This window comes from Procambarus clarkii, chromosome 17 (genome assembly GCF_040958095.1).
Source record: "Procambarus clarkii isolate CNS0578487 chromosome 17, FALCON_Pclarkii_2.0, whole genome shotgun sequence".
Lineage (NCBI taxonomy): Eukaryota > Metazoa > Arthropoda > Malacostraca > Decapoda > Cambaridae > Procambarus > Procambarus clarkii.
The window spans coordinates 38,561,737-38,586,361 of record NC_091166.1 but is presented as its reverse complement, the minus strand read 5'-3'; the positions used below and the strand labels follow the sequence as shown (position 1 = coordinate 38,586,361).

Sequence of the window (24,625 nt, the reverse complement as noted above, 5' to 3'; positions counted from 1 at the left end):
CTCCTCCCTCCATGCCACCTGTTGTGGGTTCATTTGTGCATCTGCTCCAGAACTGGAGTAGTAGTCCATAGGGCACTGGGTGTTCCAGCTCCCTCCCCAACTCTGATGGAGGGAATAGTGCTAAGAAGCTCACATTTGTTTGAAGAGATCTGATCATTTGTTTACATTGTTGGGGAGTTTGTTTGGCTATTTTGAGGTTTCATTCTCTTTGATCCCAGCAGTGGTCTGTATTAGTTCGCCAACTTTCTGGATGCTTTCCTGGTGGGGTGGCAGTGTCTCCTGGTCTCTGTGCCTCTATGAGGGGGATAGATTCTGGCGCTGGTCTCCATTAGGCCAAACAAAACTCTGTGGCTGAGGTGACTTAGTAATAGGGAGCCATCTCAGAGAGAGCTTCAGGGAGCCAGAAAGAGGCATTTCATTACAGTCGTGCAGAGTTTTTGAGTTAACCAGGCAGCTAGCTCAGAGCCACCAAAGTAAAGCCCTCCCAGAAAATGCAATTATGTAAGATGAGCAATGCTAATGGTAAATATGAATTCCAACAACACTAGTGATATTGCTCCACCCAATGAGAGCTCTCACCTTCAACATTGGCCTCTTGTAGTTTAGTTGCCTTTTCCTTCAGGTCACCGGCTTGATTCCTTAGCTCTTCTGCCTGTAGACGGAGATCAGCTAAAGCATTGGTAGCTAGAGAGATGCGCTGTGTGGTGTTATCCACTCCTCCTTCTAGACCCTGGAGCTCAGCAGCAGCATTTGTTAAATTTGCTCTGGAAGAAAGAAAGTTCTTTTTATGCTACAAATAGTGTAGAGTATAATGAAAGGCCACTTTCAAGAGGCCCTCCAAGGCTCTCTACAACTTCTGCACTGGTACCCAAGGGCCAATAACATCACACCAGGTGTCTGTGAGTCTGATCAGAATCATATCTCCTCACAAGAGTTCAGAGAGCTGTAAGTCATAAAATTATACACACTAATGGAAACTCACCAAAATAGCTGAAGTAAGGGGGAAGGAGAAATCACAACAGCTTGAAATGCTCACTGATAAATGTTTGACACACACAATTACCAAAAAAAAACCTCAAAATTATACCAAATACCGAAAATATAACCACACTGCTTGTTCCCCCCACCCTCCCACCTTAACAATTAAATGACATCAATAGTCAAACCATCACACTCAAACCTGAACAACCCTGAAAGCACACAGGTGAATAGACAAAACAGGGTGGGAAAATATGGAGCCATTGATAAGCCCCTAGAAATAGGCATTTCATTATACTTAATGTTACATTTCTGAAGTGGCTGCCTTTTTGGCTTTCCCAAGCTTCCTTCTCACGGGACCTTACATGAAAAATTCTCAACACAACCACAACACACAGCAACCTGAATAATAAACATGTATATTTAAAAGAAAACAAAGACAGCTTACCAGAGAATACCAACAACCTAGAAGTTGAACCTGGACAGATATGATGAAGTGGTTAAGGAACATGTTATCTCCCTCAAGTCAACATAACTTCACAGGGAACATGTTATGGCAGAAAGGTATCTGGCTACCAGAGAAGAGACATGTAGCTGATACAGCTTGGCCACTTAACAAATGGGCTTTGGAGCAGAAGAAGAAGACAGCAATGAACAAGGAAAAAAGCAACCTCACAAGATACTCCTGGTTGCTCACAGTACCTGCAAATAGCAGCCACTGGATAGATCATATGATGAAAACCTGGCATAACAAACAGTCTATAATCAGCTGTGTCAACCAAAAAGATGCTAACTCATTCTTTGTGAGAGAAGGTGGCCGTGTTTGCAATTGCAGAAACTGAACCCCCGAAAGCAAAGGTACAATAAACTTTACAACGACAGGGCATGGAGTTCCCTCACATGACTACCCAATGCAAGAGTCAATAAATGGGGCAGCCTTAAACATAACACCTGCTTCAGGAGATGCATAACCTTGGAGTAGACAAGAAATCAAGAATCAAGTCCAAAGATCAGGAGGAGAATTAGTTAGTCAGAGATGGAAAGATGTAGCTAACTTAAAAATGGACCAACACTAAATCCACGCAAAAGACAAGGAAGAGGGGTTCAGCCAAAGAAGAATGATAGAGGGAGATGGTATCTGGCATGAGATGATTTAAGAAGAGCCAAGTCATGAAACCCATAACAACCCAAATGGAAAAAACCTGATGGAGGGTATAAAACTGATGAATAATACTTGAAACTACTTCATACTGACACTTCTTCCCCCATAAAATACAGTGATACAAAATTAAACGCCTCCATACATTAAGATCGGCATAGAGACAAGAACCATCTCAAAATGACCAACTGGTAAAACACAAAGGTAAAGTCTTTGAAATGAAACCAGCCATCATGAAGCCAGAAGAATGACCCAGACCACAGTAATCAAATCCGGAAAGCATGGAAAAAGTACCTTGATGACTTCTATCAGGAAACTGTCTTGTTCACTGGAAGCTGGCGATTCATTGCAAAGGCAAACGTATACACTTGTGGCTACCTTGTGGTGGTTCTAAGTACTGTATTATATTCCCATGGCCCAGTTTCTGACCAGGCCTCCTGATTGATGATCTGGTCCACCAGGCTGTTAAATAATGCTACTATCAGTTTGATGTATGAATAACATCCCAAACATCTTGGGCAAACAAACAAGCCACAAGAAATAAACACCATCAACCTTTGGTGCCTGACAGTTGAGTGGACAGCATTTTTGATTCGTAATCCTGAGGTTCCGGGTTCGATCCCCGGTGGAAGCGGAGACAACTGGGCAAAAAGTTTCTTTCACTCTGATACCCCTCTTACCTAGCAGTAAATAGGTACCTGGGAGTTAGACAGCTGCTACAGGCTGCTTCCTGGGGGTGTGTAACAAACAGGAGGCCTGGTCGAGGACTGGGTCATGGGAACGCTAAGCCCCGAAATCATCTCAAGATAACCTCATGAAGATAACCTCGCATTTGGGTGACACTGGACAAAAGTGGGAGGGATCATCAGCAAGAATGTTCAAGCCCCTCGAATATGGACTGAATCGAGTATTAAAATCTTCTAATCTACAAGACACACCATCTACATGGTCAATCACCACAGGAATAGACAAATCTCTGACTGACATGGTGACAATTGGAGAAATGGCCTTAGTCCAGGTTGGAAGTGATCAATCAAATGAACCTGCAGAAAATGTCCAAGTTAGGACACTTGGCCAGAAAATCTGGAAATGAAGGCTGAGCTAGCTCTCTAGGAGATAGAAGGGTCACCCTGCCTATGTAAGTTTCCAGTCTGGATTGATAAAACCTGGAGCAGCAACCAAACCAGAGGACTGAGATAAAGGAATCCCCACCAAAACCAGTCCAGCTATAAGTAATCCAGTGTTGAAGTCTTGTGATTGGGGAATCGAGCCACGTGGGATGAAACTTACTGGTTCCAAACCAATGCAAACAGGTTTACCTCCTGTGCCAGAATGTCTCTCAGAGCAAACAGAGGCACACACTGTCGACAGTCCACTCTGTGGTAATAGGATGGAAACAAGAGACCATCCATGAGAATGATGGGCACACCCTGCATATAAACTGTGTAAAAAACAAACCATGAGACTCCAGTTGCAAAGACCAAAGCAACACCCCATCCTACATGATTCAAACAGTGAACCACGAAAGAACAGTCAAAATGGAGGCAAAAACAGAGTTTGGAGGAAGACTAACTGTTCACAGTGCCTGCCACACAATCCCAAATTTGTGTACTGTACTGTGAGCTTGAAGAAAAGGATCTGCCCAATGGCCTTGGGAGGTTTGGTGATCGCTGGTTACAAAACCTCAACCTAGGGCTGAGGCATCCATATATACATGTTGAGGAAGACACCATGGAAGCGAACCCTGAAAAGCCCAAAGAGGAAACCAGAGAGCTAAAAGTCGGAGATGGACAAACAGGGATTACCCAATTGTCCTGGTGGTAATGAAATGGATGATACTGGAGAAACTAGAGCAGCGCCCTGAGGTAAACTATGCCCAAGAGAAATACCACACAAAGTTCAGGCTTGTGCACAGCTGCACAACCAATGGTTGAGTAGTCTGGGTTCGTTTCAACACCAGACGGACCAGAGCCGCAGAAGATTGGGAGCCGTAGGGGCTCCCCATAGAAAACCAGCGTTGAATGTAATGAAACGCCATTTTCTGGGTGAGCCCCGGAGGCTCCCTGGAAACCCTCCCTCCCACCGGTCGGCGTTTTTTTCGCCATGGTTGAAGCTTAGCTTCCGAACTGGAGCTTGGCAGCCGGCGCGGTAGGTCCGGGGCTCCCCCCTCCCCCTCCCGGGGTGGGGAGGGCTGCGCGGACGATCGGCGCGGCAGTAAAGTGTGATGTTTGCTTGTTTGCTAGTTTCCTCGGGATTGTAGGGAGTTTTCTACCTCTCTGTTCGGTTTTTGTTGTAGTTTCTTACCATGTGGGGTTTGTTTTGTTACGCCTACCTTTCTGGGTGCCTAACCCCGGTCGATGGCAGATAAGGAAAACCCCCAACCATATGGGGTTTTCCAGGGCCATTGCTCCCTGAAACCTCTCTGAAGGGGCCAGGTTCTGGCGCTGGTCCTTAGTAGGTCTGAACTCCTTAGCTAATGTCCCGGTCTAACATAACATACATTAGCCCGATAAGCTCCAGGGAGCCGTAGGGGCTCCCCACAGAAAAGCTGCTGAAGTTGGAATTACAGGTAACATGGCAGCAATACTTGGCACCAATGGCAAAACATCCAAGCCACATTGGAGCTAGATGGAAAACAGCTCGGTCACAGCTCTGATGTGCAAAACAGATGCCACGTGAACGTAGCTCATGTGATCCTCCGTGGCCTTGGCTCCAGAAAGCAAAGTAAGCTGCATGTGGAGCTGCCACATGACCACATCCCTGGGCAGGACCAAAGCAAATGGGCAAGCCTCTACCCAAGAAAACATAAAAGATGAAGCCCGTCTCTCCCAACTCAAGCATTTGGTTAGAGCAAACACCATGCAAATTCCCCCCAAGGAAAATAGAGGATTGTCCATAAGCTAAGAAGAATCAGGAATCTTGTACTGCAACCAAAAACTAGGGCTGACCCAAACTCAAAAGAGGCTGGGTTCATCAAGGCAGCAGAGAGTATAAAGTAAAGAAACGAAACATGCTAACACATGTAGAAAATAATCCATGACCAAAAGATCCACATTGTGCCATAAGTGGCAAAGCATCAAAATTTGCAGATATATAATGGAAGACAGGGTAGATGAGGGACCAGTGAGGGATAAGAGTCCTAGATGGTCAATAATGTCTCTGAACCAGAGCATCCATGAGGCCTCACATCAGAAATTAGCAACTGTATACTTGATTAACCACTGGACTGTGCCAACCGAGAAAACACCTTTTGATTTTTCCGTACCCATTCAAAATGTGTGCACAGTTGGTTGTGCATGAAATGGACTCTTAGGACCTCCAGTGAGAGGCAGCCATCTTGGAAAAAATTTCCAGAATGCCCTAGGGTTGCTGGCTGGGTTAGTACTGAGTGGGTGGCACCCACCCAACTGGTGTAATCTGTACACCAGTTGATTGACGGTTGAGAGGTAGGACCAAAGAGACAAAGCTCAACACCTGCAAGCACAACTAGGTGAGTACAACTAGGCGAGTACGCACCCCTGGCTCCCAAATACCTGTCCGACGCAGTGTTGAAAGATCGCGCTCTGTCGGTGAATTTCAAACCTTATTGTTTGAAGAACATAAGGGTCATGATATTGGTGAAGCTAGGCGCAATAAGGACCTAACACAAAGGTCGGATGCAAGCGATACAGTGCCTATGAGGACGATACAGAGAGGGTATCCAGATGTAGCTCTGAGTGGCTTGCCCACTTATGCCATCTCCAATTTATATAGATGATACATAGATGAATCGTCTTCTGTGTTCAGTGATGATGCATCTGATACAAGTAGCATAGATAAACAGTGTTAGCAGCTTCCATGGTGGTGTTTTCCATAGATATTTTCAAGAATAGCTGAATCTCTTCCAGATTGACTGACACTCTTCGAGTGGCTGAGTGGCTTCGAGTGGCTGAGTCTCTTCCTGTGTGGGACCTTACAAAGCGATCTTTTCAAGACTACCTTACAAATTATCTTTTCCTATAATCTTTTCAATACTACCTTATGCTTTACAAGCCTGGCTACATACCACCTTCAAGTATTAAGGCCAAGGGTGTACATGAGTGCGTTATTTGCAAGCACACAAAATGAAGAAACAGTAAGAGAAAATCTATCTGTACCTGGTGCAATAAGAGCGACGTTGCACTGTGTACCATGGACTACTTCGTTGATTATTACTCACTTCGGAAGTACTGAGTGTGTAATACAGTGTGTTACTGTGTAAATAGTGTGTGAAACTGTACGTATTATAATTTTAGTGAATTTTTAACAAGTATTATTGCAACAATAAACATTTATTTTGGACACATTACTGACACATATCACAGTTCCATGGAACATTATGAACGTTCTACTGTATACACATTGTAAAGGACACAAATATGCATCATATACGATAAAAAAAAAAATCGCATCGGAAATACATAGAACAAATAATTGAAAATATATTTGTGGCAACACGCAGGTGCCTGAATGGCCCGCCCGACCGTGTCTAGGAGCTTCACGCACGGATGTCCAGCCCCTCATGACGTCACAGTGCATCTTGTCCACATCCCCACAGCCAAAGTAATTAGAATTTGGTATTTATTTTTACATAGTCATGTTCAGGGCAGGGAATTTATCATTTTACAAAGAAAAAAGAATTTTTGGGGAACACTTGATTTCATGTGCACAGGAATAATGTCACAATAAACTCAGCGCATCACAGTGGTTAAGGCAGATAGTCAATAATTATTATACCAGCTTTTAAATAAATTTTCAGTTTTACTGTATTTCCAATTAATGTTTCATTTGAAAAATCCAAATAAGGGATAAATCACCTGAGTTCTTGAATGAGATCCTCGAGAGAGACTAAACTCTGTGAAGTCATGTTAGCTGATAGCAAGATATCTCTTACATCGTTAATCTTTTCTTCCATTGACTCAAACTCATGACTATATGCGCCAGTTGCTCCCGATTGCTTGATCTGTCCAGCTGCAGCAATTAGGGCTTGTGTACGGTCTGAGGATATTTATAAATTCTCTTAGTGTGTGGCATAATACAATATGAAGATAAGCTGCTTTGATATGGTTTAAAAACATAACACAATATTATGATGCTTTAACAACAGTACTTTCAAAATTACTATTATTATGTTAAGAAAATAAATTTCAACAAGGTTTCTCCAAATTTTCAAATTAAGATGCTCAAAATTCTTTACCTTTCAGTTCTGTAAGTATGAAATCCCAGTTGTCAAAACACTCTCCGCACGGTTGACAATGAGGTGCTCGTCCAGTAAACCCTCGTGCACATTCATCACACTTGTCCCCACCAATGCCTTCCAGACATTTGCACTGTCCAGTTTCATGGTCACACTGAAGAGTCTCTGAGCCTTCAAAGTTGCAATTGCATGCTGCAAGAAATTTAACAATGAGAATATGCAATATTACCTATGATTTAGAAGTTATAAATTAAAATTACCCATTTTTCATGAAAATGCATTATTTTCTCTTAAGATGAATTGGGAAAATCATGAAATTAACATGTAAAAGAATTACTAACAATTTGTAATTGGATACTAGTTATGGTGCAAAAACAGGTTTTTACCGCAAAATTGCAAATCTTGTATGCCAAAGTAATTTGGTCTTTCTGAGAGGGGCCCCTCTCTGCAGATACCTTAGGTACCCAATAAGCTAGCTGACACACTACATAAAACTCCAGTGATTCAAGAGAGCCTACCAGGGGTCAGGACCAGAACCTGGCTCCCTCAGTAGAAGCAGGGGAGTCTGGGGATTTCAGATCAACCACAGCATCCAAGAAAAACCACCAGAAAGGTAAAGCATACTAAAACAGACCACTGCATGATAACCATTGGCAACATTGTCCCTATGTAAACAATCTTCGCCAAATCAAACCAATGGTTCATCACTTATGTACCCCTACCAGTGTGTTTGGTTCCTGTGTGTGCCTTGCTTTAGAGTTCACTACAGCTGCATGTGATCAGGGATCTCTTCCTTAGTTGCTGTTAGCATTATCTTTGCCTTGAATAATAGTCCTCTTCTCTGAAGGGATTCATGCTTCTTCTCGGGTAATACAAGCCTCTCGGGTCTTCTGTAGGGCCATGCTCATCGATATTTTTGAGGAACTCGACGTTGTGTCTGCACTACGGAAACACGCACTCCTACCTTCTCTACGTGTCTTCAATTTGAAGATTGAGGTGTGTATCATATCTGTCTCTGCCATTCTGCCTGCTGGGTTTGTCTGTGTTAGCCTCTTTCCAGGAAGGCGGCATATCAGACAGTGACCACATTATGGGATATGTCCCATTTGTGTTTCATGCAGTCTGCCTCAGGTGCCTCAAAGTTTGAGCACATTATTTTTTTAAGGAGAATGCTGAAAGACTTTTAATGTATACATGTGCAAAGTATACCCTACTTCTTCCTATCCTTTCTTCAGAGGAACTGGGGCATTCATTGTTAATATGCCCAGTTTCTATTACTCTATTCCCTGTTGTGGATCCCGATGGACACAAGAACTTTGCATCTTTCTTCCTTGCTGGAGAAATGGGTGCCATTCTGTGGGTTGCCCCACCAAGAATGAAATGGAAAAGGTTGCACCTGTTGACATTCAGAGGTCTTCAATTTCTTAAGCAGGTCTGAGACCAAAATTGATTTGTGATGACTTGATTGGTAAAGCTGTTGCTTGGAGTGGAAGTCCCACAATTTTTTGGTTTGGCTCTCAAGCCCTGGGGTCTTTGGAGCCAGATCACTGCCTGCGAATAGTTTCCTTTTACCTTTTTTTTTTTTACATCTCTCAGGGATCATGGCTCAACCTCAGAATGTGCTGCTTATCTGGTGGCCTCGGTGCCAGATGTCGGGGAAAACTAGGGAATAGGATTATTTTTTTTTTTTTTTGTGTGTGTCTCTTGGTCCTTAGTCTCTTGTACAAAGGGTCTTCTACTCTACAGGGAAGAGTTTTCGTATCCTCAATCGCCACCAAACTTGCCACCTTCTTGGCATCAGTTGTTTTACTTCAGTCTTCCTCCCCTCAGGCTGAACCTGGCACACTGGACATTTACCAGATTGACATCTACACTCGCATCTATGATGTTTGAAAATACACTGCACTCATGGCATTATTTGTTAACATTTCCTGGGTTATTTGGGAGCGTGGATTTTGGCGATCTACCAGGGCTTTGGCGGCTCAGTACTTAGTCGATTATTCCTGGGCCCAGTCATTTCTGTGTTGCTTTGGGCCATGTTTTCTGGCCTCATGTCTGCCTCACCTTAGTACCTGCCATCTCTCCTCCTCCCTGGTTTGTCCTTTGTTTTCTTTTCTGTGGTTGAATGTAATAAAATACCTCTTCCTGGTAGAACACCAGTGGCTCCCTGACACAATCTCTCCCTCCCTTCCAGGTAGTGGTTATGGGGTTAATTTTCTCCAGAACAGGCTTGGAAGAGTTAGCAGTGAGCTGAGGAATCTGGCCTCCCTAGTGGCACACGGTTGGAACTAAGGGTTTGAGCTAGGGTCGAGTGATTTGAGCTTTTCGTTTGAATTGTTTAGAATGCTCTTTGGTAGGTTTTGAGGATTCAGTTCCTACAAACTTGCATTTGTCTGCAATGCTTTGTTGACATTTTGGATGCTTTCCCAGTGGGGTGGCAAAATATCACCTGCTCTCTGTATCTCTAAGGATGTAGGGGAGGCCAGGTTCTGACCCTGGTAAGCCAAAAAGAACTCCCACAACTAATTTGACCTAGTATATAGCAGTAGTCTCATTGAGATACCATTAGGGAGCCACAGGGGCTCTACCAGAAATAGAAGTTTCACTCATGCCCCTTATGCTGGATGACACTGTCAACCTAGTGTCTCAAGTTCCTTATTCCAGAGTCTGGTTGTCTCAAGTTGTATGCTGACTAGGGTTGGTGTTGTCAATCTGTAGTCTCTCCATGACGTCATCATATCCACTAGGATGTGGCTTTTTTCCACTTTCTTCACTGGCATGTACTGGTTAGATTTCAGACATGTAACTTTTGTCATTCTTCCCAGGTGCTCACCGCACAGGTCTTAGTTCATGTTCTTCAGCAGCATCAGGCTCATATAGCATTAGATCAGGTGACTGACACCATTTCCCTTCAGGATTGCTTGTTGCTCTTCCATCCCCTTCCCCCCCACTTTCTCTGGTGAGCCTTATTTTCTTTGTTCTCTAAAGTAAGATAGCTTAGAGAAACACTGAGATGATCCATCTCAGAAATATAGCATTCAATGAAATGAAATGATACAGAACTGTACTTTTTGGTGGGTCCTCTCTCTGATTCCCTGTTCCCTTCCTTCCCTCTTTCCAGGGTTCTGAGGGATTTTTTTTTTTTTTTTTTGGGGGGGGCGGGGGTGTATGCTTGAAGTGGGTAGCTGCCTGGAGCCCTAAGTTGCCAGGGCTGCCATCTGGTGATGAACAAGTGTAACTAACTAGCAGTTGGGACTGAATAATGAATGTATAATGTACTTAGTTTGTGTCAGGGGCTACCAAAGTTTTTCATGCAGTTTCTTGTTTGGGGAAGCTGTACCTTTCCGGTGGTTTTTCCTCTTGACCTGGGTTGATCTAGTATCCCCAAACTCCTTTGCCTCTATTGAGGGAAGGCCAAATTCTCGCTCTGGTCCCTTGGTAGACACTTGCAACTGGCCTGGCTGGGTTGTTTAGGTTTGGAACCTAGCAGGCAAGTAGCTCAGGAAGCCACTGAGGGGTCCCACCAGAAAGAGGCATATCATTACTTTCAAAGCAGGATTTTTCCTAGCTACTATTCAGGGTCACATGAATTAGAAAATTATGTCACCCAGGCACAGTTGTTTATTTTCTGAAAATTCATAATCAGTATTATACGACAAAAATATTAGACTACCTAAACATTCTATCCGAGGATTTCCGTAGAAGTTGGCCTGGCACAGGTTGCATTGGCGGCCACCAAATCCTGGACGACACTCGCATACCCCATCAAACTATGGTAGGAAAAAAGTAAACAAAATTAAATAAAGCTTACAAGAAATGCTATTGAATTTATTATTAACCCTTTGCTGCAGCAGTTATTCTGGGGGTACTTCCCATGCAGGGCTTTTCTAACAAAATTCAATGATTAATTTATGCTTATGGAATTTTACAAAAAAAAAAATTGCAAGTTCTAGAAAAATAGAAAAATAATCCAAGTGCTATAGTTTGACCATTGTTGGCTGTGAAAGGTGAATTTACTCCTTTTTGCTAAGGTTTGTGGTGATCTCTGATCCCCAAGCTCCACATCACTTCTGAGTGGGTCAGCTTTTGGTCATGGTCTGCAGTAGATGCTAGGCGGTCACAGAGTCCTGATGTGTTCCCAAAGCATGGACACATGGACACAGGTTGTAATATTGGGGAGCAACTGAGAGGGGATCCTACAAGAATTTTTATTTTTATATGTTGTGTCAAGGATACAAAAAATGGATTTTGCTAAAACAATGTGAATTTTTGTTATTGCCATAGTGTGGGTGTGTGTGGGGGGGGGGGGGGCTGTAAAGGAAGGTTTTCCACAATAGCTTCCAATAAAATAAAAATTATAAACAAATATTTATCTAGCAAAGTTATACAGTAGAAGAATATACAGTACAGGTGTATATTTATTAGTATATTTTTGTATATTTTTGACACCCATATATAAAATATACATGGGTGTCAAAAAAATTTACTATCACAGGTCAGATTTACTGATTCTACATGATGCAGACCATGACAAGGAAGACCTTTTCCCTCCAGGAAAAAGCAGGAAGCATACATAAAAAGTAAAATAATAATATTAATACGGTAACATCATCTACCATATTGCCAGGTATTACCGTTTTCTGATACTTGGCATATCTAGGACTTTCACCTTGCATCAAACTTTGAATCAAATGATTAAGCTACAGGAACTTTGAATTCAGCAGTGCATATGCAAGGTGATAATGCTAAGATTTGTTAATGTGTATTATACAAAAGAGCTGTTCACTCATGAACATACTGTACTCCAAGACAAAATACTGTATTTGATCCTAAGATAATTTGGTCCTAGATATTGATAAAATGTGCTAATATTCGCTCTCAAAAACTTTTCCTTAAAAATAAAAATACATTGTCAATGTTTTTAGCTCAAGAAATTCTGGTACAGTACTTTATTAACAATGATAAATAATGGGTTATGAAAAGTGGAGAAATATATCTCAATACTGTATTTAAATTCAGTTAATCTTTCAGGAATCTCATTCCCCTAATATATAAATTATGTTTTGCTATTTTTCTGTATGGGAATTGGCATAAAATTCAGGAATATTTTGCAGGGATTTTAAGGTTGGAATGTATGAGATTACTCTAAGTTGCCTCTCAAAAATCGATAGTTTCAGCTCAAAGGCACAAAGACTCATAAAATTCTGTCATTTCTTAGATGGGTACTTAAGGTGTGGTTGAAGTAAAGAGTGCATTGTGGGCCACAGATAGAAGGGTGGTGGGCCACACTTTTGACACCCTTGGCGTAGAAATTATAGGGAAATGCTTGTACTGCACTGTAGTACAAATTCTTATTTAGCAAATTTTGGGGAAGAGGGGAGCACAAAACCCTAAAATTATAAAACATTTGGAATTTAAATTTTGTTATGAAAATATAGTAGATGCAGTATGTAAAATGCACAATGAAATCACATTAACATGATGTATCAGTGGGCTTTTATTTGCTAATACCAAGTGAGTAGGTTTGAATCCTCCTCCATGGCTTCTACTGTATTGATTTTATCATATGTAGTAGATTATGGTCACAGTCTATCAGATGTAGATTATGTGAAATTATTAAAAAAAATCCAGCTGCAATACTCTTCGTATGCACACATACATCAATTTGTATAGAGGCCCTGCAGACCCCACGAGGCCAGTTCCAAAAGTACGTGCTTATACTCTCAAAGAATATATTTTCCACCATTCAATGTCATTATATCATTACCTATTTACACGAATTTACCTGCGTGATGGGGTTCTGGGAGGGGTTCTACTCCCTAACCCCGGCCCGAGGCCAGGCTTGACTTGTGAGAGCTTGGTCCACTAGGCTGTTGCTTGGCGTGGCCCGCAGGCCCACATATCCACCACAGCCCGGTTGGTCCAGCACTCCTTTGAGAAAATTATCTAGTTTTCTCTTAAAGATATCCACGGTTGTTCCGGCTATATTTCTTATATTTGCTGGGAGGATGTTGAACAACCATGGACCTCTGATGTTTATACAGTGTTCTCTGATTGTGCCTATGGTACCCCCTGCCCTTCATTTGTTCTATCCTGCATTTTCTTCCATATCATTCACTCCAATTTGTTGTTATTTTACTGTGTAGATTTGGGACCTGGCCCTCCAGTATTTTCCACGTGTATATTATTTCATATCTCTCTTGTCTCCTCTCTAGCGAGTACATTTGGAGAGCTTTGAGACGATCCCAATAATTTAGGTGCTTTATCGCATCTATGCATGCCGTATATATTCTCTGTATTCCCTCCATTTCAACAATCTCTCCTGCTTTGAAGAGGGAAGCGAGTACTGTGCAATACTCAAGATGGGATAGAAAACTTTGAAACTTTGGTTTATTCAGGGATACCCTATTGACATTATAAATATGAACATTAAGCAAATCTGAATATATCTACCTAATAGTTGCAGGAGCTGTGGTGGGGCAGGACAGGAGTGTGACATTTTTCTTTCTGAGGTTAAGTGGACACCTTCCAAAATTCATCCAATTAAGACCACTATTCCCAGATATCTTTCTCACTTCTAATCAAACATCTACAGACTATCTACATTCTCCCAGTTATCTTGGTGCTTATAGGCATGGTCAACACCCCGGAAACCCTGACAGTGCTTCCAAGTGCATTTCGCAGCAGAAGGGTCAAGTGCTTTAACAATAATATATATTCTGTACTATACTGCATATTCCAATAATGACAGCAATAAAATATACATACAGTATAAGGAAGTAAATGAAGTCTTTACAAAAATTACATAGAAAATGAAACACTAGCCTAAGCTGGAACGACACATCAGTGTTTTGGAAAGTTAGTACCGGTATGTCACTGTCTTATGTTCTGCATAACATGTAAACACAGGAACTAATCAACACACAATACAGCACTAATTACATGCAAAAGAAATACAATAATACCAATTTGTTAAGACACACCAAACTGAGGACTATGCACACCACTAACAGAATTACCCAGCTGAAAGCCACACACAAATACAGAATATTTAACTTTTGGCCATTACAGCGTTGAATGTAATGAAATGCCATTTTCCCCCCCTCTCCCCCAACATCTCACTCTCCTTCCCCCCCTCTCCCCCATCTTCTGACTCTCCTTCCTTCCCTCCCTCTCCCCTCAACATCGCACTCTCCTTCCCCCCCTTTCTCCCTAACATTTCACTCTCCTTCCCCTCTCCCTCCTTCCATCCCTTCCCCACTATTTCCCTCCCTGTCCTCTTTTTTTATTTAAACTACGACTTTTACCTCTTCTACATTAACTTCAATTCTGTATAGTGCTGTTTCTAGTCATTTGTTGTCATCCCTACTTAATAACTTTTAGACGCCCGTATTGTCCTTTCCTAAATTCACGATTCTCTCATTTCTCTCTCTCCATTATCTTTTATGTTATACAGTATTACGTATTTTACTTCTAAGAGTACACGGTCACTCGTATGGCAGCCTGTTACTGTTATTGTTCAGCAAAATCATTTTTGCAGGCAAGCTAAAAAACCACTACAATATTTTAAAATGATTATCACACAAAAATATATTTCATATTATTATTCATATAGATAGCTAATACATCACACACATCATTAGTTTTGCTTTCAATCTTTTAATTCTACTTACATAATTTCTATGACCAAAGCCCTGTCTATATTGCTGAAAATATAAATAATAATTACAAATAGGATTATGGTATACTAGAATTATCCAACAATTGCATAATATAAAGCCAAAGAAAACCATTTAGAAAAATATATTTAAACAAAATTATTTCTGACCTAGTTCAGAATCTACCTTACTCCACCACTGAGTAATCACTAGCAATATCATTCACTAATTCTGATCATGCGGGGCAGACCCCTGTCCGAAGGGTCTGAGTTACGCAATTTTATTTCTATACTGCTCCATACATTTTAAAACTACAGTGGCACCTCGACTTACGATTGCCCCTACTTATGATAATTTCCAGTTACGATGTAAATATCATCGAAAAATGTGACTCGACATCCAATGGTGTCGTTGACTTCGGATATTTGTTGGTACACGTTTGGGTCAAACAAGTGCATGGTTCCTGGTCACGCAGTCCGACCTGCCTCAGTTTACCACAGCTACCCGCTTAGTGACGATCGCGCCTATAAGAAATTCCGCGTTTGTGGTGATTTTTTGCATTTTGAACATTAAAGGAATTATTATACATCATGTAACGAGTCCCAGAAAAGTCAGTGGTAAGGCTCAACATATGAAAACCCATGTAAGGATGACCATAGAGAAGAAACAAGAGTACAGTATGTCTCTGCCTCAACAATTAAGAAAATGTGTGCAGCATGGGAAGAATTGCAAACCTTTGCTGAAACGACTCACCCAAATCAAGCTGCAGTAGGCCGTTGTCTTAACCTATTCAATGACACTGTGATGCATCATTACAGACAAATGTTAAAACTAAGGGAAAAACAAATGTCTCTTGACAAATTTGTAGTGAGACAAACACTGAACCACAACCAGGTCCTAGTGGTATTCAGGCAAAACGTAGGAGAGAGAGTACCCCAGAGAAAACATCACTGCCTGATGTGATAATGGAAGGGGACTTCCCTTCCAAACAGTAACAACTCTCCTCCTCCCCCCTCATCACCATCTTCCATATGCCATCAAGAGCCCTCCACAAAGGTAAGATCAACTTAGGTACTGTATTGTAGTTAGAAAAAAAAAACATTGTATTCAGTATAAAATGTATTTGTATGTTAATATTTTGGAGGGTGGGGAATGGATTAATTCAATTCCCTTTATATCTTATGGGAAAAATCGCTTCAACTAACGATATTTCGACTTATGATCCGTCTCTAGGAACAGATTAGCATCGTAAGTCGAAGCCCCATTGTATTTAGTTTTTACCCTAAAATCACATACAACCAGCATTGAATGTAATGGAGCCCAATTTCTAGGAAATCCCCAGTGGCTTTCTGAGGCTATACATCGAGATGCCTCTCACCTACCAGGTCACCTGAGCTGTGAAGTTCTTAGGCCTATCAGGTACCAGAGCCAGAACCTGCCCCCCCCCCCCTCAGAGGTGCAGGGAGTGGTGACATTTCACCACCTCATCAGGGAAGGCATCCAGAAAGTCAAAACAAAATAAAAAACCACTGCCGAGTTCAAAAAGGGGCAGAAGCCTCAAAATCCGCCTAACGAACTCCCATAACTACATTAACAAACAATCAAATATCTCTAAACTAGCATGAGCTTATTCGTCCCACTTCTTCCCATTTGGTCGAGGAAGGGGCTAATAAACTCACTCTAATAAACTATATGGTCCAAGTACAGTGCATCCTCAGTCTAACGAACCCTGCTCTAGCAAATTCCCGGAAGATCCGAACAAATTGAATTCGGTACTAAATATTCAGTGGAACATACAAATGTTTGATTAAGCGAGGATTGTTCATCTAAGCGATCACCGAGACTGAGCTGTCATAGTTGATGACAGCCACTGTCATCAACTATCATTCACCAAAGTGTAAACAGTTGTACAGTACAGTGGTACCTCGGAATGCGAGTGTCCCTGTATGCGAGTTTTTCGGAAGACGAGCAGGATTTACTCCAAAAATATGTCTCGGAAGGCGAGGGTTACCTCAGGACGCGAGTTTGTTGATACGTGTACAGGCCGACTGGCGTGTGGTGGCATGGCGATCGCACCTCAGTTTACCAGTGTCTCGTGTCCAGTGACTATCCCACCTGAATTCTTCACAAGGATTTACAGTTTTTTATCGTTTTTTTGGCCATTTGAGCATAAAAGTTGTCATTATATATCTTGCCATGGGTCTCAAGAAAGCCATTGGTAAGGTTCAACCTAAGAAAATAGCTGTGAGTAGAGGCAGTAGAGGATGTCCCTTCTTGATTAAGAAAATGTGTGAAGTATGGGAAGAACTGCAAAGTTTTGTTGAAAAAACTCACCCAGATAAAGCTGTAGCAGGCCGTTGCATTGACCTTTTAAATGATAATGTGATGTCTTACTACAGACAAGTGTTAAAATGTAGGGAAAAACAAGTGTCATTAGACAAATTCTTAGTAAAACAAGCCAGTCCTAGTGGTATGCAGGCAAAATGTGCCAGAGTGTGCATACCAGTGAAGTCCTCACTGCATGATGTGATAATGGAAGGGGACTCCCCTTCCAAACAGTAACTCCTCTCTTCCTCCCACCTCCTCACCATCTTCCATACACGTACAGCATTCAACAGCAAGGTAAGTAATAACTTGAACATAGTTTTGTAGGTTTATTTAGATGAATTAGGTATAAAAATTTAGTTTGATGTGGGGTTTTTGGGGTAGTCAGGAACGGATTAATTCATTTCCCTTTATTTCTTATGGGGAAATTAGCTTCAGAATGCGAGTTTTCGGAATACGAGGCGTCTCCAGGAACCAATTAAACTCTTAAACTGAGGTATGCCTGTATTACATTTTGCTTACCCATTGTTTCCAGTGAGAAATGGTTGAAGGATGATAAAATGGTGTCGGGGAGGGTGGAGTCTAGAGGCAAGTGGTGTCAGTAGTTGGGGGATTAGTGTTAGGAGGCAGGTGGTGGAAGTTATTCTTATTGGGATTGTCAGAGAAGACCTGGTGGTGTCAGTGGTGGAAGTTGTTAGGCGAGGCAGGTGGTGTCAGGGGGAGGCAGGTGGTGTCAGGGGGAGGCAGGTGGGGGTCAGTGGGTGAGCTCTGATTATCAGTTATCAGCTAGTTGGCAACAGTGGCTGGCGCCTCCATGCTTCCACCTCATAGTTCACTCACTGTCTGCTTTTCGCCAAATTAGCTGAGAAAATGTTACCATTTCAATTGTTTGTAACACATCGGTCTATCATATTCCATAGTCAAAATGAAGAATTCATAATAAATGGTGGTGTCAGTGCTGATAAACACAGCCATAAGAGCAACATACTTTCAAGCATCACAGGCATGAGGGTAGACAGCAGTCTGACTAGACTTAATAATACTGAGGACGATCTGAGAAACGATCTTAAGAAAAGCCAATAAAGAGCACCACACGCTTGGAAACTGACAATAACAAAAGGTAAAGAAGTGGTGAAAGGAGCTCAACGAAACCTTATAGCATTGCCAAGAGGAGGAATGCAGGCAGGACACCATCAAAGAAGCCACCTGCTCTCTGTAAAGATGTGAGGGAGGAAGGAGGTGGCTCAGTGGCGAGAGGCAGTTCCTGTAGTGGGAGGCCGTGGGTCAATGAAAATGAAACGTCTCTATGGTGGGTCCTCTAAATAGCTCCCTGTTCCCACCCGTTCCTTTTTAAGGAGCTTCTGAGGTCAACTTTGGGTGGTAGATGCCTGAAGTAGCAGGGGTAACAGTTTGGGCTGCCATTTGATGGTGGCGGAAGTGTATCTACCTAGTAGTGTGACTGGCTTATGAGTGTACTTATTTAACAGGGTATATCTGTTGGGTCATGTTGGGTAGGTTTCTCCATGTAGCTGCTCGTTTTAAAGTTGTTCTACATTTTTAGCAGTTTTTTTCCCTCTTGGCTTGAGTTGATGTAGTATCTCCAGACTTTCTGCACCTGTATTGAGTGGACCAGATTCTACTTCTGGTCTGTGATAGGCACTTATGACTCACTAGGGCCTGATGGGGCATTTTTGGCCTGGAGCTAACCAGACAGCTAGCTCAGGTAATCACTGAGGTGTCCCACCAGAAAGAGGAATTTCATTATATTCAACACAGGATTACTTTCTGCAAACAAGACCAATACATTATATAATACTATACTGTACAGTAATGAATAAATTTCATTCACCTTTGAAAAATTAATACTGTACATTTTCAACACCATAACATAGAATTTTTAAATAGTCAAGCTGTTTATAGGTTAAAGAATGCCAGATGTCACTAAATATCTTGTTTTCTATAAATGAAGATGGTACACTTTAATTTTTAATGCTCATATGTAGCCTGTTAGCTTCTATGTTACCAGATACAAATATTTTCACCATTTTAGGTCTGTGCACACACTTTGTCCTAATTCTTAACCTGTCTAATAAAACAGCGTTTGAATCAAGCAGCTTTTCGACCATTACTTATTTCACATATTTCACATCTAATCCTTAATAATCTGCCATTACTTTAAACTGAAAAATATACAAAATACAATAAAACTCACCTCATTGCACTGATCAGAGTATGATCCAACAACATCGCAGGCACATGGCTCACAACCTTCACCAGAAGCAATCTTCCAGTGATTGGGAGCACAGTGATCACATTCCAGTCCTAGTACTTTAGGGAGACATGGACACTGCCCTGTCTCATGATCACATACACCAATGGACTGATTGGTGCCCAGGATATTGCACACACATTCTGAAACACAGGAATGATTGGTCCCAGAATATAGCACACAAATTCTGCAACAAGTTATGTACCCTTTCAAACACACTAAATCATAACTATAATTGATGAAATAAAAGTAAATGAAAAACCAGCTTTGAATGTAATGAAACGCCATTTTCTGGGCGAGACCCCGAGGCTCCCCGGAGCTTATCCAGGCTGATATGCTAATGTCAGACTTCGGCATCAGTCATGTGTATAGAGTTCTGTGGGCCTACCAGGGACCACGAGCCAGAACCTGGCCCCCTCAGAGGGGCATAGGGAGCAATGGCCTATAAACACAATATTACTTCCACTATTTACACATCAAGATCTTTCAGAAAAAAAAAACTGAAGTAGGGAATGACTCCATGAATGATTCACTCATTAGCTAGCTCAACAATTAAGGAATAGGGAGCCCTTAAGGCCCTAACAGAAAAAAAGCTTCATTACATTTATCCCTGGTTTTCTGAAGGGGCCAAATGATGATTCTTTGAAGCTGACTAACAGAGAAAAAGGAAAAGGGTTACTTACCAGGGAGGAAAAAAGTAAAAATTACCCACAGAGACAATAACCTAGGACAAAGGCACCTTGGAACAGGGAACCAATGAAACTGGGAGAACAAACAATGCACCCACTGAGACAGTGTAGGTGCCAAGCAAGCAGTGACGAACTGGCACAACCAGAAACAACAAACAATGCACCCTTGGCCAGACAAACCAAGCATCAACAACCACAGGACCCCTCTAGAATCCAATTGGCACATTCTTCACCACAAAAGGTGGTGGCCATGAATAAAGAAATAGCTCACCAGGGCTGAAAGAACAAAATTCATGCTTCCAGAGGAGAGTGAAATTTCCCTATCTGAAAACTGGAAGCAAGGGCCAACAATAACAGGGCCCTGAAGAACATATTACAGATCAAGGGGACAACTGACAACCAAGGAAAGGAGAAAGGCCAACACCCCATTAAGAGACCAAGTTGGCCAAAGGTGAAAGAAAGCCCAGGGCAACCCACAAAATAGCACCGAAAAGAAAACCAAACACCGATGGCAAAGACCAACAAGAGCAGCTCTGCTAAGGTTAAATGATAAAGGGAGACAGGGCGAGACATAAGATGACAGTCGACAAACAATCAAGACAAAAAACACAAGTATAGAAATGGACACAAAGGAAAAATGACAAAACGAGGCAAAAGGAGCACTAAGAAACTTAACTGTCACTGGCTGCCACAAAAGACTGAAGTAGAAAATCAACAACTCTGCCATCAGCACATCCAAAAAATTGTGAAAGACTTGCATAAAATATTCCAGACAGAATGACAGACAATGCTCAACCACCTAGGTACGTAACCCGACTGATCAGCTGAAAGAGGTGGAGCTGTGGAAATATGCCTATGGGTTTGGACACCAGCAACAGCAACACCAGGGATGGGAGGAGATAGAGGAAATCTGCCTGCCCATAACCATGGTCCCTGTCGGAGCCGCGGATACTGCCACAGGGCGAATACCGCATGAATGCTATAGAAGTCAAATTATTTCCACCCCCCCCCCCTTTCATGATCAGAGAATGCACTTTAACGACATTAGAAAGAAAAAATTTAGTTTAGTTTTTCTTGCACACCAAATGAATGTCAGTTATAAAGAGTTGTGCAGTGCAGGGGGTTAATGAATAGAGTACGAGTCCCCTCCCCTTATCCTAGTTATCATTTAGCCCCCTCCCTTCAACCTAGGTAAGATCAGAGAACACAAAAATTCACAAAATATCATATGTACTAAAGAAAACCATAATTTTGCATCAAATGATTGTTTTAAAAATAAAACGAAAAGTTCTAACCTCTGCATTGCTGGTTGAGAGCATCACCATAAAATCCTGGTTGGCAGCGTTCACAGTAGAATCCATAAGAGTTGAAAAGACACTGCTCACACTCCCCAGTACGTGCATTACAATTTCCAGGCCGAGAAATATCAATGTTATTGTTGCAGTTACAAGGCCGACAACTACCACCTGGTATCTCTGGATTACCAAAGTAGTTACCTGCACACACATCACAGCGGGATCCTGAAATTAAAAAGGTATTATCAAATTAACATTAATTTAAAACACATTTGTACATGATTTGAATTTAGGTAAAATTTTTACACTATACCATGATTATAATATTATCTAGTTAACCACTTTTCTGTGGAAAGCCCCTACAGCTCCCTGGAGCTTATCAGGGGCTTATCCTGGTTTATGTTATTTGAGGTTGAGGGACCAGGACATTATCTATGGAGTTCAGACCTACCAGGGACCAGTGTCAGAACTTGGCCTCTTCAGAGAGGTTTCAGGTAGCAATGTCCCTGGAAAACCCCCTTGTGGTTGAGGGTTTTCCTTATCTGCCATCGTCCGGGGTTAGGCACCCAGAAAGGTAGGCATAACGAAACAAACCCTACATGGTAGGAAACTAAAACAAAAAAAGAACAGAAGTAGAAACTCCCTACAATCTCAAGGAAACAAGTAATTATCACATTTTACTGCCGCGCATCTCATCCGCATAGCACTACCCTCTCCGAGAGGGGAAAGTGGGTGGCTCCGGACCTCACCGCGCCAGCTGCCTTCAGTTCGGAAACTAGGCTTCAACCAACGCAAAAAAAAAGCCAACCGGTGGGAGGGAGGGTTGCTAGGGAGCCTCCGAGGCTCACCCAGAAAATGGCGTTTCATTACATTCAACGTTGGTTTTCTGTGAGGAGCCCCTACGGCTCCCTGGAGCTACATACTCAAAGAGAAGGAAAATAGGGATTTAGCCAGGAGGCGGCGGCGACATATTCCTCAACGCGAAGTCGAGACAACTGGCTGCAACCTGTGACCCAAAGCAACACAAGAACGCTGAGGAGCAAGCAGATTCACCAAATAATGGGCGGCCAGGACCCTGTTCGGCCTCCAAAATCCACACGCCCGAATATGAGCCCAAGAACATGTTACCAAACATGGCAGCCAAAGCTGCAAACTTTCGAACGTCATGGGTGCGAGGATAGACCGTAGGCTGGCTAGTCTTAATAACCCTGCGGACAACCTGGGAGACCCAAGCCCTGGACCAGGGAACGAGGAAAATCAGATCAACCCAAAGTGAATCCCCAGCCACCCCAGACGAGGCGCACAGGTAACGGCAAAGAGCCACAACTGGACCCAACACATGATGCACCCCCGGCCGAACCAACCAAGCATCAATGACCCAAGGACCCCTCCGGAAAGCAGTCGCCTCGTTCTTCGCCAGAAAAGATGGAGAAGGCTGCAAATGGACAAACCTACCCTCAGGACCAAAAGAGCAGAAACCCCTGCACCAGAGGAGAGCATGAAGCACCCCTATCCCCAGAGGTCAATGCCAACAAAAACAAAGCCTTGGAAAAACAGTCTTGAACTGAAGGGGCCACCACAAACTGAGGAGAGGAAAGATAGGAGAGCACCCTTTCCAAGAACCAGGATGGCTCAGGAGGCGCATGAGCAGGCTGGAGGTGAAACATAGCACGAGAAAGCTTAGGGAACGGGGTGGATGTGACGTCCACCCTGAACGCTAGCTGGGGCGGCTCCGCCAGCCCCGCACGATACGAGGCAACAGTATTAGGCATCAAATGACAGTCCTGAAAAAGCCAAGAAAGAAAGGACAAGACACCCCGATCCGAAAGAGAAGACAACCTATGAAGAGCAAGAAATTGCAAAAAGAACGCCAGGAAACTTCATACTGTCACCAAGACGAAGCTCTCAGGTGGACGACAATAGGACAACAACTAGACGAAGCCGCTTGCAGAAACTGCGAGACCACAGCCTCTGCAAACAGCAATGGACAAAACGGAAATGAAAACCTAAGAGCCAGGGCCAAAGCGGATTCCATGGAGAGGGCGAGCACAGCTTGACGGCATGCGAGGCGTGAAGCAAAAATCAGAGACACCGCCTCCTTCAGACAGAGCTTCAACAGTGCAGCTGACGCCCTAGCTGCCAAAGTCAGTGCTCCAGACGAAGACCTGTCACTCAACGCCTCCACGTCCTCCTCAAGCCAGGCAGAAGACAGCTTGAGAAGGGAAAAGAAATGTAAGACCAAAGTCAAATGCCCACAGGCACGCAAATCCTCCGCAACCAACGATGCCGAAAGAAGAGGAACCTGCATGTGAAGCTGAAACTGGGACCCCCCAAGCCCCAACTGGCCCCAAGGGCAAGGCAAATGCCGAGCAGCAAGAACCCCCATGGGAGCGGTTCCTGAATGCCTCAGGGAAGATAACCCTGACATGTAGGGGCAATACTCATAGGGGGGCTTAGGGAAGGAAGCGCTAAGTGCAAGCAGCCCCAGCACTGATGAGGTACTCTTGGCCACCACACAAAGACAGCAGAGAACGCCACACAAGGCAAACACCGCCCAGGAATTTGAGGCCAGAGAAGCATCTGTCCCGGCTGACACCAGCTTATTAACTGAAGGCAGGCAGTGCGGTGAGGTCCAGGCTCCCCTCCCCTCCCCCTCTCGGGGAGGGGAGGGCTGCGCGGACGAGATGTGCGGCAGTAAAATGTTATAATTGCTTGTTTGCTTGTTTCCATGGGATTGTAGAGAGTTTCTACCTCTCTGTTCGTTTTTTTGTTTTAGTGTCTTACCATGTGGGGTTTCTTTTCTTATGCCTACCTTTCTGGGTGCCTAACCCCGGTTGATGGCAGATAAATAAAACCCCAAACCACAAGGGGGTTTTCCAGGGCCATTGCAACCCTGAAACCTCTCTGAAGGGGTCAGGTTCTGGCGCTGGCCCCTGGTAGGTCTGAACTCCATAGCTAATGTCCCGGTCTAATATACATTAACCCGATAAGCTCCAGGTCAGAAAAGTCAGTGTTGAATGCAATGAAATACCTCTTT

The 24,625-nt window shown here is 43.0% G+C and overlaps 1 protein-coding gene across 1 annotated transcript in view; it reads right to left on the bottom strand.

Moving 5' to 3' along the window:
- LanB1 (laminin subunit beta-1) overlaps positions 1–24,625 on the bottom strand; it is a 142,791-nt gene that overhangs the window by 29,153 nt on the left and 89,013 nt on the right. The window contains exons 24-30 of the mRNA XM_069325850.1: positions 21,589–21,813; positions 19,548–19,747; positions 15,026–15,058; positions 11,026–11,122; positions 7,353–7,544; positions 6,973–7,153; positions 580–764 (exon numbers count right to left, since the gene is read on the bottom strand). Of these exons, the coding sequence (XP_069181951.1) occupies positions 580–764; positions 6,973–7,153; positions 7,353–7,544; positions 11,026–11,122; positions 15,026–15,058; positions 19,548–19,747; positions 21,589–21,813 (1,113 nt within the window). The remainder of the gene's footprint in view (positions 1–579; positions 765–6,972; positions 7,154–7,352; positions 7,545–11,025; positions 11,123–15,025; positions 15,059–19,547; positions 19,748–21,588; positions 21,814–24,625) is intronic.